Source organism: Homalodisca vitripennis, chromosome 3 (assembly GCF_021130785.1).
Source record: "Homalodisca vitripennis isolate AUS2020 chromosome 3, UT_GWSS_2.1, whole genome shotgun sequence".
Classification (NCBI taxonomy): domain Eukaryota; kingdom Metazoa; phylum Arthropoda; class Insecta; order Hemiptera; family Cicadellidae; genus Homalodisca; species Homalodisca vitripennis.
Genome location: NC_060209.1, coordinates 96,881,124 through 96,896,217, shown reverse-complemented (window position 1 = coordinate 96,896,217; position 15,094 = coordinate 96,881,124). Strand labels below are relative to the sequence as shown.

General features: G+C 33.1%; 1 protein-coding gene across 4 annotated transcripts in view; it reads right to left on the bottom strand.

Moving 5' to 3' along the window:
• LOC124357210 (2-oxoglutarate dehydrogenase, mitochondrial) overlaps positions 1-15,094 on the bottom strand; it is a 68,623-nt gene that overhangs the window by 37,745 nt on the left and 15,784 nt on the right. For 3 of the 4 annotated variants that reach the window (XM_046808757.1, XM_046808753.1, XM_046808756.1), the window contains exons 2-3: positions 14,388-14,629; positions 6,067-6,279 (exon numbers count right to left, since the gene is read on the bottom strand). In XM_046808757.1, the coding sequence (XP_046664713.1) occupies positions 6,067-6,279; positions 14,388-14,618 (444 nt within the window). In that variant the 5' untranslated portion in view covers positions 14,619-14,629. Of the gene's footprint in view, positions 1-1,556; positions 1,681-6,066; positions 6,280-14,387; positions 14,630-15,094 lie in introns of all 4 variants that reach the window. The other variant, XM_046808754.1, reaches the window with a different exon arrangement.

Below are 15,094 nucleotides of genomic sequence, written 5' to 3'. Positions count from 1 at the left end.
CATACTTCTAACTTGTAATAAATTTGTTCTTTTATCTAAACTTTAATACGCTAGGTTTAGTTATACATAGTTAAAAAATTAATCAACTAATGTCATTATTATCTTTACTAATTACACTACTTCAAAAACAGATGTTACTTTCTGTAGAACCATTATGCTAAAACCATGAAATAACTATAACAAATGTACTATTCTTACATTAACACATGATTTTTCAGACATATAAAATATAATATTTTAGTGAAAAGGCTATTTAGAAACTTATAATACATACATTTCTACAAAAATGTGTCAAAGTATGTGAAGAACAATGTGGTATTTTTTTTGTTTTAAAAATGCAACAATGAATATAAAAATGTTTTTTTTATAAGTTTTTAATACATAACTTGACATAAAAATATGGTTTTGTACAAATATTAATTAAAACAAAGCACGGATTCATGAAGAAGAGAAAAATCACTAGCTTGTACCTATAATACAGCCTATGCTCATTGTGCTTTAATTTTGCCTGTAAGATAAGGGTACAAATACCAAAGATAATATTATGATAAAGTGATACTTAGGTTAAAACTTAATCAAGTTTAGTTTGTTAAAGAATACACTAACAATAAAGCTTATGACATGTTATTACAACCAGGCTAAATCCCAGAAACAAAGTAAATCTACAAGAGCACACCACAACCGACTGTTAGTTCTGGCAGTTATTGAAGTTCATGCTATGAGCAGTTACTTGTAATGAGGAGGCAGAGTTTTTCATTATTGCAACACGTTATTTGTGACAGATTTACTGAAGAAAAGCAACATGTGTAAGAGGCCTACATCGCTACCTCTAACTCTGACTGACTGTTCCAGACCAAAGCTTACAGGAAAGATAGACAAGCCACTCAATATTCAAACTTCTCCTCGTACTGTGTGTGGGTGGGGGTATGAAGGTAGGAGGAAGGGGACAAATTGGATACGGATATGTGTTTAATGGAAAAACCGTAATATAGAAAATACATTAGTATTTCTAATTATATTGTTTGTCTTAAATTTTGTTATCTTGCGAGATGCACTAAGTACAAAATAATCTTAATCAAAGTGAAATTCTATGAACAATATATTTTAAAACACAACTAATTGGAACATTTCTAATAAAAAATTTAGTTCTGACTGATAGATTTGTTGGTTTGTTCTTGTTACCAATCAACAAAGTAAACAGTTATCACAAATTATTTGTATAAAAATTACCAGTCTAATTATAACTAAGTGTGTCATGAAAAATGAAAAGCCTGGAATAGTAATTGATTTCAAACGAACGTTATGACACTTTTTAGGTTTTAATTGAGTAAGAAAGAGTTGAAGGTATAGTGATATCAAGAAAAGTTGTTTACAAGTTACATTTATGAATAACTGCACATTATAAAAATTAAAGTACGTAAAAATAGGTTATTTATAGTTTTTTAATATTCTTAATGTTTTAAAATTCTTGAATAAATAGTGAAAGTGTGTGTATTTGTATCTTGGAAAAGAAAGGATGTGAGGGGACAGAGGAAGCACAGGAAGGAGTCTCTTACCCGGCAGCATATGCTGTCGCAAGACAATTTGGTGAGGGTTGCCCTGACGGTCCGAGTACTTGCTGTGGAGATCAGCGTAAGTAATGCCTAGAGGGTCCAGCTCCGCCACAAGATGTCCTCTCGCCTACACACTCCATAAGTACTGAACCATCCTCCACAAATACAATACCTTCACTATGTTAATCGATATCAACAATTTTATATATTTTCATAATGCAAAACCATGATAGTAATCCTCAGGAGACCAGGCAATAATAAAACAGCGATAATAAAACATAAATTTTCACAAGAGACTGACTAAAAACTCCAGAGTATAAATTAAGGCCTATTTAATTTTCTTATTCTCAACTTCTAAAAGAGATCTCTTAATAGTTTTGATGTAATTACGTTTCACTACTTTTTTATTAGTTGTCAAACTGTTCCCAACAGACACAAATATGTATGGCCATTTTTTTTACTTTTTTACGTTTGATTTTTGTAAAAGCAAAAATATTGAAATTGAGCAGTTTTTCATTCAATATGAAACACTGCTACACTATAAGCAGACTGAACCAGGTAGTTTGAAATGCAGTCACTGCTCATATACAAGTCAATCTTCCCTTTCCAGTCACGTTAGATCGTGTTGTACAGTCAGTGCCACACAAACATAATGTGAATAACCATACCACATCTTTGCTCACGTCTGTTTAAATTGTTAAATTTTTGTTGCTTGTTCTATTTTCTTACTAATATTTTATTTTATTAATAATGTGTTTCTTAAATATTTAATTCCTTAATTTTACTAAGCTATAGTACAGATCAAACCAAGATTCATAACTGAGTGGTAAAAAGCACAGCAATCAGTTGGAAGAAATATTTTCGAGAAAAAAGGTCGAAAGCCATTTGCAAATTTTGATTAACCTCCATCAGAACTGAATTCTGACCTCTCAGTTAAAGAGTCATACACTTACACTAGGTGAACTTTATGTTATGGTTTTTATGAAAGCAGAAAGTAATGATGATACAGTGTAAAAAAGTTTGTGTGAGAGTTCAAGCTGCAACTGGTACGTCTATGAATAAACAAACAATAATAAGTTTTTAATATAGAGAAGATAATATTCTTTCTTTATCTGAAAAGTCAAATAAAAATAGAAAGTGCCAAGATGTATAACCAGTCTTGATAGTATGATTAGTTAAATTATTATGAACAATTTTTATTTGATGGAAAAAAGTTTTCAAAAATGATAAAGAGTTAAAAAAAGCAAATATGAATTTTGAAGTCTATAAAACAAAGCCTTTGCATATTCTTAAATGAATATACTATAAATTAAAAAAGAAAAACTAATACAAAATTATTAATATTGAAGAGAGAAAAATTATTTATTTAACACAATCATTAAGATTAGACATAAAGTCAAATTACATAGACAGGCAAAACAATTATTTCTATACAAAAAAATTGAAATTCTGCTTTCATAAAACCTATTTAATTTCAGTAAGGAGTAAATCAAACTTGGGTTGGTCAGTCTCAATTCTGTTGTTGGAATGGTCAATCTTAGATTTGGTGAGGGACTAGTGACTGACAGGACTGTCAACCCCAGTCAGTATTGTAAGATATAGTGTTAGTGGCACAGTTTTACCAACTGGTATACAAGGAAATCAGATTACATATTATTAAATTAATAGCCAACATATGCTTGTTAACATTACTGTTGGAGAGGCCAAAGAGAAATGAGAGCGGTATACATAGGATAGACATATCTTGCACGGTTTGTGGTATCAGACAGAGGTCTAGAGAGAGTAATTTGTTAACGCCTATGACAAGGTTGAAACATTTGTAGAATTAACTTGTACCCATATTACCTATAGACTTTATGATTTGATGTAAGCCCTTTTCAAATAAGTGTTAGTATACAATATAAATAATAAAACTCACCATTAACATAGAAATTAGTGCTTAATAGATTTAAAACTAGTTGTGGTAGTAATAACGTCTTTTCAAATGTAATTTTTATTTTTTGGAAGAGGCTTCTTAAAAAGTTTTATCAGACGACTCCACAAAAAATCATGGTGAAATGAAATTAAAAATCTTCTTTATTAAAGAGGCGGAGTTAGGGCTATAAAGCCCTCTCTACCACTCAACCTCAAAAAGTCTACAACCACTCATCTCTTAATAATTTGAAAATATCAGTATTTAATTAAATTATGTACAAGTTATACAATTGTTATTTAAAATTCCATACATTTTATGCATATGTGAAATGTTTACTGTCACCAGCCGAGACCATTACATTATACAATACAAGAAAACCAAATAATACTATCATTTGCTAGTTTTCACCCTGAGATTAGATAAAAGGCTGCTATTAATGATAAGACAATTCAAATATTACGATTTATGATGAAGGAAAGATCTCCATAGTGTATCACATATGTGATAATAAGACTATAGGTCAAGGAAAAAATGTTTGTAAAAATACTTCAGTCAACATAGCAGTAGAAAACTTTTGTTGCTTAATAAGCTCAGGACAGAAAGTAATATGGAAATAATGTTAAACATGTTATTTATATACATTAAATTATTTATTTAAAACATGTGAAGGTCTGAGTAATTATTTTAAGACTCAGTTTGCAAAACAAAATTACCAACACAGTAACATGAGATTTAGAGCTTACTTTCTGAGATAATTACAAATTTGACAGTAGACAAATCGATTCAAGTGATGAAGAAAATATTTACAATCACAGGTATTAGAGGGATTTGAATGTAGACAAAAGAAAACTATATTTTATGGTTTAGAAGTAGTCTAAATTAGAAATAGTTGCACCTGTCCAACTTATGCTTTCACCTTTAAGTGATTATAAAGGTGAAAAATAAACTTACAAGAGCAATAATTTATCTAAAATGTACTTACATGTAACACTATATTGCAGGCTATATATATTTTAAGCATTTTAAATATGTTCTTTGTAAGTTAACTGTCAAGTTACATGTATATTTCTAATTTGTTACTCGTAATCCTCAGATCTGTTACGGGATCTTAAAAAATAAGGAGGAATCTTCATTGTCAACATAACCTTGTAAAAATACCCTAACACAACTTTCTAATTCTTTCAATACTTTTATATTATAGTAAAAGCAATCAAACCAATGATCTTTTTTACAAGACCTGTTTGTAATTCTTAACCTTTTATTGAAAACTCAGTTTTTTACTGTTTCACAAGCTATAAATAAGTAAAAACATTTATGATACATGTTGCTGGTGGGACACCTGATATGAGAATAGTTTATTTTAGACTGAAAGTACTACACTTGTTATCATTATATTGATATTACAAGGTACTCCATAGTTAGATAATCCAAACCCACTTCTCGTGATTTCATGATTAAACTTATCTAGAACATTTTAATCATAATTTATTTTTAAAGCATTGATAACACAGGAAATTACTTATCTTACAGGATTTAATTTCAAGAGGTTACTTTTATTGGCTATTTGCTAGATTTGAAATTAACTGAGAACATTGCATCACCTACAATGACAATATTGTAGAAACAATTTTCCTCCATATAGTTGCAACCACAAATTTCTTCAACTGTAATTATGGATTTACAATATATCACATTAAGAAGTCATAACAAGGACATTTTTCTCTGTTTAAGTGTAGATTAAAGCACTTGATAAAATTGTATGACAGAATATATATTTAAAGTAGCATGTACAAAGTTGTTTCTAACATACTGTAATTGGTATTATATCCATATATATTCAACCAATCAATTGGTTGAATTAAAAATATATTATTACAAACGAATTGAACAAACTGATTTAATTAATTGATTGATTAATTCTGCTACAATTTTAAAGTACATTTTTGTGATGGAATATTTCCTAATTATTGTTGTTGCTCTTTTATACATACTAATTGTACAGAAGCAATGTCAATGCCAGGTTAGCTGTAAAGTTATAAGACTGCTTACTTATGTACTCATTGATAGCAGACACAGTATGGAATGATAAATATCATTAGGCATTGTCTTCTTAACATATATACAGAGGGATGGTTCTATCCTACACTGTGGTTCAACCATTTCAAAGAACAAACATTTCCTATGTCTACAGACAGGTTCAGTGTCCGTATACACTAACTCCTAACAAACACCTCTCTACTGCAGATCTCTTAACCCCTTGCTGCTAATTTGAACACCAAACATAACCACAACGGCCACAGTCAGAACTACTGGGCTAGTAGGCAATGATATGCAGGTGTAGGTTTTATAAATACATTCATGTCACATGAATATTCAAACATTTTGGAAAAGCTCATTATTGGTTTTCTTCTAATTTCATGATTTCTCCTAATCTAAGTCTATCTGTCAGTCTATTTTTTATATATATCCACTCTTTTGACTAAATAAATGTTTGAGTGAAAAACTTGATTCAGGATTTTTGACATTGTCAAACAAATTTGGAGTACGTCTCTTGCAACATATTAATATTTATTACGTTTTAGTATATGTGAATTCTACCTGATAAGATCGGATGATGGCCTGAACTGCCAGATGGTCGTCGATGATCTTCTCATTGATCTGTCCACCCATGGCGACACCTCCACCAAAGTGAGGTACCAGGCTGGTAAGAGGGACCTGGTTGCGGGCCGGTTCTGCGAGGCTGGGTGGGGGTTGGTAGGCCTGTCCCGGCAGAGCACCTGCTGAACTGCTGCGGAAGAATGAGTCCCATGACTGTAACAAATGAGTCAGTTTTTAATGAATCAGCCATATTTTTATTTCATAAGGCAATATATTTATGAAAAATGCAAACAATATATTTATGAGAATGTTTTAGTTCATCGTACATGAACAACTCTCATTTTAAAATATCTTACAAGAAACATAAATGATTTTTACTTAGAAACACTCCAAAATTTATTTGATAGAATGTAGTCATCTGATCCATAGGAGAGCCTGTTGGGTGAAAGATATTGCATTTACTGTACATACAACTCATTACCTGGAATCCGTAAAGTCATATGACTTGTGAGAATTCACCAGGTATTCATAAAATAAAATCATTTATTGCCAAATGACTTTTCAGTACAGGCATCCACTACATTTTATATTAAAGATAGTTACAGTCTTTTCTTGCAAAACTCCATTTTACACTAAATCTTACACCAATACATAAATCTAATTTCTGTGATATGGAAGAAACAATATATAATTACAGTACAATAAAAGCAATTGATGACAAAAATTAACAACTAGCCAATACTAATCAGCAAATATAAATAAAAAAGGTGAAAAATAGCTTAACTCAACATTTGCAATGAATCAACTCTTCCCACCATACCAACAATATGTGTAAAAAAACAAAATAAAACAGTTCCCTAAAGAGTATAAATAGTTTTCATTAATTTATTTTTAATACATCTTCTAAAAGAAGGAAGAGGTATTTTTTTTTTTTCTTAAAACACAAAGCGAGAGATGCTCGTCTCTTAAATTGTGGTTCTACTATTCCAAACAAGAATCATTTCACAAAACGTGTATTACAAAGTGTTCCAGACCATAGGATGCAAAGGCTTGAGGAAGCTTTCTATATAGACTATGTCTGATTTATTGTACAGTAGTAACATTATCATACGGATTCCAAAATGTACTCGTACATGATGGCACCTGACTAGTTAAATATAGAATGTTAAATCTCTGTTCCACTGGAGACGATCTAGTGGGTGAGATTTATCACTTTACAGTGGAACCTGTCACCAGTGTCCAAAGGATTGTTTAATAGGGTGGGCTGAAAAAAAAAATTATTTTTTTTTTCAAGTGCTATACCGCGGGAAAACTTGCATAAATACTTCATAAATATAAATGCAACTGGGAAAAAAATTATTTTTTCCAATATCACGGTAGCGCAATGCAATTAAAATAGTTCGTTTTTTGAAAAAAACTTGGATTTTTATAATTTTTTCTCCGGTGTAAAAACTTTAAAATAATCAATCGCTATAGTGAAAAAACTGTATAATTTGACTTAGAAAACAGAAATACACAATGAACCAGTTAAAAAAAACAATGTTTTACGGTAGCGCAAACAGCTTTAAATAACGGATAATTACGCTAAAAGGCGCAGTTTACAACACTGCCGTCCCGCGCGGAATGATTCGTTTTGTATGTGACTGTACCGTGTCCCCCACCACTCGTACCCAACCCACAATTCCTTGCGTTGTGTACGCTTGCTTCGCCATTTTGTGAGCTCGCGTCAGTGACTCGGCAGCTTTTGTCAGTGTCAAAGCTTCTTTTGTGTTACTTAGTTGAGTGTGTGTTGAGTGTCATGGCTTTGTCCAAGAAAATTACGCGTAGTGAGTTTTATTGTCCGATATTCGGTTACCCAAAGGAACTACCTGTAAGTAAACTGCCTTCCTATGAAGACGTTTTAAAGTGCTTCTTTCTTGAACATTACAATTTAGCTGTGGAAACCAACAACAAATTGTTGAACAACAACAGTTTTTCACAAATTTCTAATATTGGTTGTACCGAAAGTTAAGCAATTATTTGATAAATCCTCAATACCAACAGTCTCCCTTTACAGAATTGTTCAAATGATCAATGCCTACAATAACAGTTACAGAGGTCTTATGAAGTCCTACAAACGAGATAAGGAAAAAGACTCGTTCAAAAAAAAAGTTTGAAGAATTCAAGCAAAAGTCTTTGCGACTGTTTGATATCTCCGCATGCAAATGCACAATAACATTAGATTGCAATTGCCGAAAGGCCGTTGACTTGTGTGAGTGTCGGTATCGATTGTTTGTACATGTGAGAAGTCAAAAAAGTACCAGTCATTGAACTTAAGTTTTTGTACCTTCAAAGAAAACATAGTTTAGGCAAAATGGTAACGTAGATGTGAAGGAGTCAAAAAAAATTATTCAAAGACAAAAAAGAAAAAAACACTGAGTACAGCAGATGTCAGTCGAACGTTGACTCATTGTCACAGCCATCGTGCTCAAAAAACTATGGAACCTACACAAATAGAAGACTTTGACTCAACTGAAATAAATAGAAATGAGGATAGTAGCGATGAAGAGTTTCAACCTGTTGTAAAGACACCATGGCAGATGCGAGTTAAATTGACTAATACTGCGCTAACAAGTGATCGTTTTGGAGTTTCTGATAGAGCAACAGCTGCTATTGCTTCTAGCCTTTTGCAAGATTTTGGTATTATAACTGAAACTGAACATTCTAATGTTATTGATAAAAATAAAATCCGAAGGGGGAAAAAGGTTATCCGCACAGAACTGCAGGTGCAGAATCAGGCTGAGCTCAACACATTTCAAAGGATTGTATTTTGATGGAAGGAAAGATGACACTATTGTGATTGAAAAGGTAAATTCAAAGCATTTTCGGAGAGTGATTAAGGAAGAACATTATTCTATCATTCAAGAACCTGGATCTGTATATGTTGGTCATGTGACACCTTGTTCTGGATCTGCTCAAAACATTGCCGACAGTATAATTTCTTATTTAAAAAAAACTGGACTTTTCCCTTGATGATTTAGACGTCATTGGATGTGACGGCACCGTTACAAATACAGGGTGGAAAGGGGGCGTAATTCGAACAATTGAAGAAAAAGTGAAAAGGCCAATGCAGTGGCAGTTTGTCTCTTGCACTTCAACGAATTACCACTCCGACACTTGTTCCAGTTTTTGGATGGAGACACTACAGGGCCTTACAACATTTAAAGGACCTATCGGAACAGAGCTCAATAACTGCGAAAAACTCCCCTTGGTGAAATTTGCTAGTGTGGAGTGTGAAATTCCAGATATTGACCGAAGCATATTGAGCAAGGACCAACAGTATTTACTGGACATAAGTTCTGCTGTACAATCAGGAATCTGTCCTATAGGATTTATCTCACCGTGAACCTGGCCCACTCTCTCACGCAAGATGGCTAACAATTGGCTAACAGGATTCTAAGATTGTATGTGAGTGTTGAATATCCATCAGACGAACATAAAATCGTAGTTCATTTTTATTCTGAAGTCATACATGCCTGTTTGGTTCAATATCAAAAAAAACAAGTACTTAACTGATGGACCAGAACACATATTTCAAACTGGTAAAATCCTCAAGATTCCTGCCTGAAAATCTGCTTCAAGTAATTGACCCCCCGTTATTGAAAGGAAACGCTTACTTTGCCCACCCAGAAAACTTGATGTTGAGTATGATAGTAGATAAAAGAACTCACATAAGAGAATTGGGTTTGAGACGAATCATAAAGGCCAGGACATCAGCACCCAAAAGAAAGTCAATTAGAGCTTTCCATCCACCCAAATTAAATTTTCAAGCCACAGAGTACAGTGAACTGATTGACTGGACTGCCACCACATTGTCACCACCACCATTACTAAGAAGAATCAGCAACGAAGAAATTCGTGCAAAAATCTTGACTGGGGACACCGCAGCTGAATGGAGATTCGACAAATTTCCTTGTCATACGCAAGCGGTTTGAACGATGCATCAAACTTGTAACCATCGCTTCACAAAAAGTAGTTGGTTTTGAAGCAAGAGATGGGCTCATCCGAACTACACTACAGTCAAGAGCTGCTATGCCATGCTTTGAAAGCAAATCAGCCTTCAAACTTCCTAAACAAGAATGATTATGGACTTGTGATGAAATATATCCTACAAATCAAAATTCCTTTTTTGAATTTTTCAATAACAATTTTCATGAAAAAATGTGTAATGCTATGATTAAGTTGATGCTAATAAACTATGTTAAAAGGAATTTGAATTATTAATTTGCAGTCCCCACACTTTAAAACAACAAAATAAAATTAAAACAAAACTTTTTATTAAAAGGCATTGTGAGTAAACTGTCGCAGGACGGCAGTGTTGTAAAAACTGCGCCTTTTAGCGTAATTATCCGTTATTTAAAGCTGTTTGCGCTACCGTAAACATTGTTTTTTTAACTGGTTCATTGTGTATTTCTGTTTTCTAAGTCAAATTATACAGTTTTTTCACTATAGCGATTGATTATTTAAGTTTTTACACGGAGGAAAAAAATTATAAAAATCCAAGTTTTTTTTCAAAAAACGAACTATTTTAATTGCATTGCGCTACCGTGATATTGAAAAAATAATTTTTTTTTCCCAGTTGCATTTTATTTTATGAAGTATATATGCAAGTTTTCCGCGGTATAGCACTTGAAAAAAAAATAATTTTTTTTTCAGCCCACCCTATTGTTTAACCCTTTTACTGCCGGCCATTTTTTATCGTACCAGTCAAAATTGCCAAGGGGGAAAATCGCTGTTGTGCATTCATTTACAAAAAATGCTGTATCTTTTTTATTTTTCATTAGATTTGCATGAATTTTTACTTTATTTACTCGTATTTAAATGCTGTTTTTTAAATAATAAAAAGAAAATTTTAATTTGAAACAAACTCGTTATTTAATTTTAAAAATTATGTAAATAAAAAATAAATAAAAAAATAAAAATTGTGTTTGGCATCTGATAATTTATTTTTAAAATTATACTAAAAATTTTGAGCATGATATCATTATAAACTAGAGCAATTGCTTAGAACATATACCAAATTTGAAGGTGCTACCTTGAAACATAGCTGCACTATGAGGATTTTCCCAAAACTGGTAGGCCTCCTCTAGCCTACCAGTGGAAGTTGAAGGTAAACTTATCTGTGCCACATCCCCCTCACTATCTAATAACTCCTCATTATCTGATGGTAAGATAAAGTCAGGATCGTCATCAGTGTCATCCACATCACTTTTGATTGTCATCAATAGCCCTAACACTAATATCAGAATCGTTCTCGGCATCTGAATCTGACAAATTCTGAAGGAAATTGTCACTCAGTTCGTCTTGCACTTGTACACCACCATCGATTAGACTGTTAATTATTGTTCCCTCACTCACAGGAGAGTTAGATGTAACTCTTTTTACTCATTTTATCCTTGATCAACAAAAGTAACACTTCAAAAAACTTTCGATAACATTGTAAACAACAACAATGAACGAAAATTTCAGTAATCTAACTCGATCATCTGGTTTTGACAGCTGTCTAGGTAGTTCGTCAATTCTAGTCAAAAGACGACGAAAATAGAAATCCAAAGTTCTTCAAATGGCTTTTTTTCATTATCCTTTCCTCCTAAACAACCAAAATACCGAATATTTCGGCATTTGAACATAACAGTAGCCAGTAACAATAAAAAAAACAGACGTCCGACATATCGGACGTTGGCGTTTTCGGCAAAAATGCCGACGTCCGATATGTCGGGACGTCGGCAGTAAAAGGGTTAACCTCTAAATCGCTGGATATAAGTTTCTTTATTTTTCCCTCTACGAGAATTTTATTGGTAGATTTACTAAATGATTAACATACAGTGAATACGGCTTACTAATGTCAGTTGTTACGGTAAGCAAAAGCCACCTATCAAAATAAAAGACAAAACATGCCCATCAGAGATATCATTCTCTTCCATGACAATACCAGGTCTCACACCTCGGCTTTGGCAAAGGATACATTGGAAGAAATGGAATGGAAAACCCTTAAACAACCTCCTTTTAACCCTGACTTGTCCCCCTGTGACTATTTTTTGTTTATGCCATGAATGAATCACTGGGAGGAAAACGATTTGAGAGCAATGAAGAAGTCGAGGAGCATGTGCGCGATTGGCTTACAACTCGCCCTCAAACTTTCTATAGAACACTGAAACTTACAAAAGTGGTAAAAGTGTGTAGATTACTCACGACTATATTACAAAATGTTAAAAGAATAATAAGTGTTTAAGGTTATAAATAAAGGAAAAACATTACTGTTTATTTATGAATTACTCTTGTACGTATAAGAAAACATAACATGGAATATGCCAGTTTACGGAAAAGAAAAATTAATAATTTTAAGGAGATAAAATTGAAATCCTAATTAAACTCATATAACAGCTACAGCTATGAACAATGTCCAGATGTAACACATAAGAGACAATTCCAACAGAGCGTGCATACAGATCCAAAGAATTGCACAGTTAACCTTCCTTCCTACATGTAAAAAGCTGCTAAATGTACCAGTGTCCAGCGCAATATTACGTTTGGTTGCTATGACAACCAGTTTTGGACTGATAACAGGTGGGCAAGTACAATGAATTATGAACGACACCTGTTGTCTGACATTCAGTTCATATTCAAACACATTTTTTAAGACCTGCAGTTCACAATGAAGAATAAAAGCTTTGTGAAATGTATCCGTTGCATGTGGAATCAATTTTATTGTAAAGGATTTCCAGTAATACGTGTGAGAAGGGTTAAGATTAAAGTCAGCATAGGAAATTTGCTCAACTTTGGTTATATAATATATAAAATAAATTTTTAGAATATGAAATCAGAAGGCAATAATAAAAAGCTATATTTATTGGTTTGAACTGCCTTTAAGAAATAAAAGATAATAATAAAAAGAACTATAAGAACACAAAATAACATAGCTATTGCATGATTAATTTCGGGGTTGTACCAACAAATTACTCTTTAACATAATAAAATTTGTGGTTATAACGATAAACTTCTTTTAACCTTTCCAGCGTTATTGACGCGGATCCGCGGAGGGCCACTACAAGCTCAAAACGTTATTGCCGTGGATCCGCGTGTTTGCATTCTTTATTTTCTTACTGCTATGCTTGTTGAATATTTTGCTGCTAGATGGTTCTAGTAGTCATGCGACATACAGACGGGTAGCTCTGCCTCGAATTCTGTTACAATGGGAGTGGCAGTTGCTTCTAATTGGCCAAACACTGTCTAGCGAGCGTGGCCCCGCGCCTTTCACAAAGTCATTGACGGGAGCTCCCGTCAAGGCATCTAGCCGGTTAGTGAGAATCGTCCGGTACACGCATATGAATTCGGTTATCGCTAATTTTCTGTTGTGTCCTATTCTTTTTAAAGTAAATTATTCATATTATATGGTACAGCAGTTTCCAGTATTTATTTAGTGTTTTTTATCATTATTCGTGTGAATGGCGAATCCAGACGATTCGGAATTTGAAGATTTGGTAATTCTGAGAAATTACTTGGTCAACCCCAAACTTTTTAATATTTTACTACGGTCATAAGGATGTTATCAGAAAGCAAGAAACATAATTCAAGCCCCGCAAGGCCGTCATACAGGTTGCCGAGCGATAAGAAGGTTCAAAGTCCACGCGATAACAGTGGCTTGCGGGAGACGCGCGGAATGTCAGTTGTGACAGCCCGCCACCAAATAAACACTCTTTGTCTACTTTAGTATTTTTCAAATATTATTGGTTTGTAATATAGTATATGTTTATCTATAAAACTGTGTTTCATTCCCATACTTACTGAATAAATGATAACAATATTAGTGACAACTACACTGCTATTCTACGATATTCTCAAAAGTTAAAAATTAGCCTAGGAAATCCAAAAAGGGCTAAACAAATTTTATTGACCGTTAAATAACTCTATTTTGACATAGAGAAACGAAAATAAATTTAACTTTACACATTGGAAATTTAAAAAAATTGTAACTTTATCAAAGATCAGGTCTAATTTTTCATGACGCTTAAAGGGTTAAGTTTTTTTTCTTTTCCATAGAAGTTATACATTGACCAGAAATGAACTAAGCCATACCATGGGATTGTAACCTACTCTCTAGGGAAATCATATTGTTAAAGTAAAGGGAAGTGTGTTATTAGTAACAGAATCTTAGTTTTTTTTACATAAAACTAAAATACAAGCTAAATATGTGTCATCACACCTAGCCCATTTTCCTCCTCCTCAGTTTTGCATCCATTAAGTAATAGGCGTAACACTCAGCAAATTAAACTATGACTCACCACATGTACACTCTTGGGGTCCGCGAGCCAGGCATTGTACATCTCCTCAACATACGCTGACGAACTGCCATTGAGGAAGGACTCGGCTGCTGCTGGGGAGTTGTAATGTCGTGTGCTGATGACAGTAGATGCTCGTGATGTGCCAAGAAGCCATGATGCAAACCGTTCTGGTCCGGCGGCACTTGGTATAAATGGTACTAAATTATTTAACACACTCCGTGCCCGATGCATTCTGGCTTTGGCTGTAACACAAGACACATAAATTTAGACTGTTCAAGTATCGAGAGTTTAAAAGTACACTATTTTAATTTTAACTTACATTAAACATTGAGAAATTGTCAATTTAACCCCTGAGGCCCAAAGACGATCTATTGCCAGCTTTTCTACTACTTTTTATTTTTCCATAACAATGAATGATATATATAAATATAATGTTTGATATAATTCCTTGCACTCATTTCTCATCACATATAACATAACTTGTGTTTTCTATATAGGAGATATAGGAACAGCTGTTTGTCTCCTGTTTTTCTCGTTTACTTCTCTATTCAGTTTGCACCGTTACTTTGTTAACAAACATCATTATCATAGTAATGCCGTACTTTGATGTATTGCTTGTTTCAAAATGTCACTTTGTATAATGTGTATAGTGTAAGTAATCCTGGGCCCAGTATTTTGTATTACTTACATAAATGATTTACCTGGTA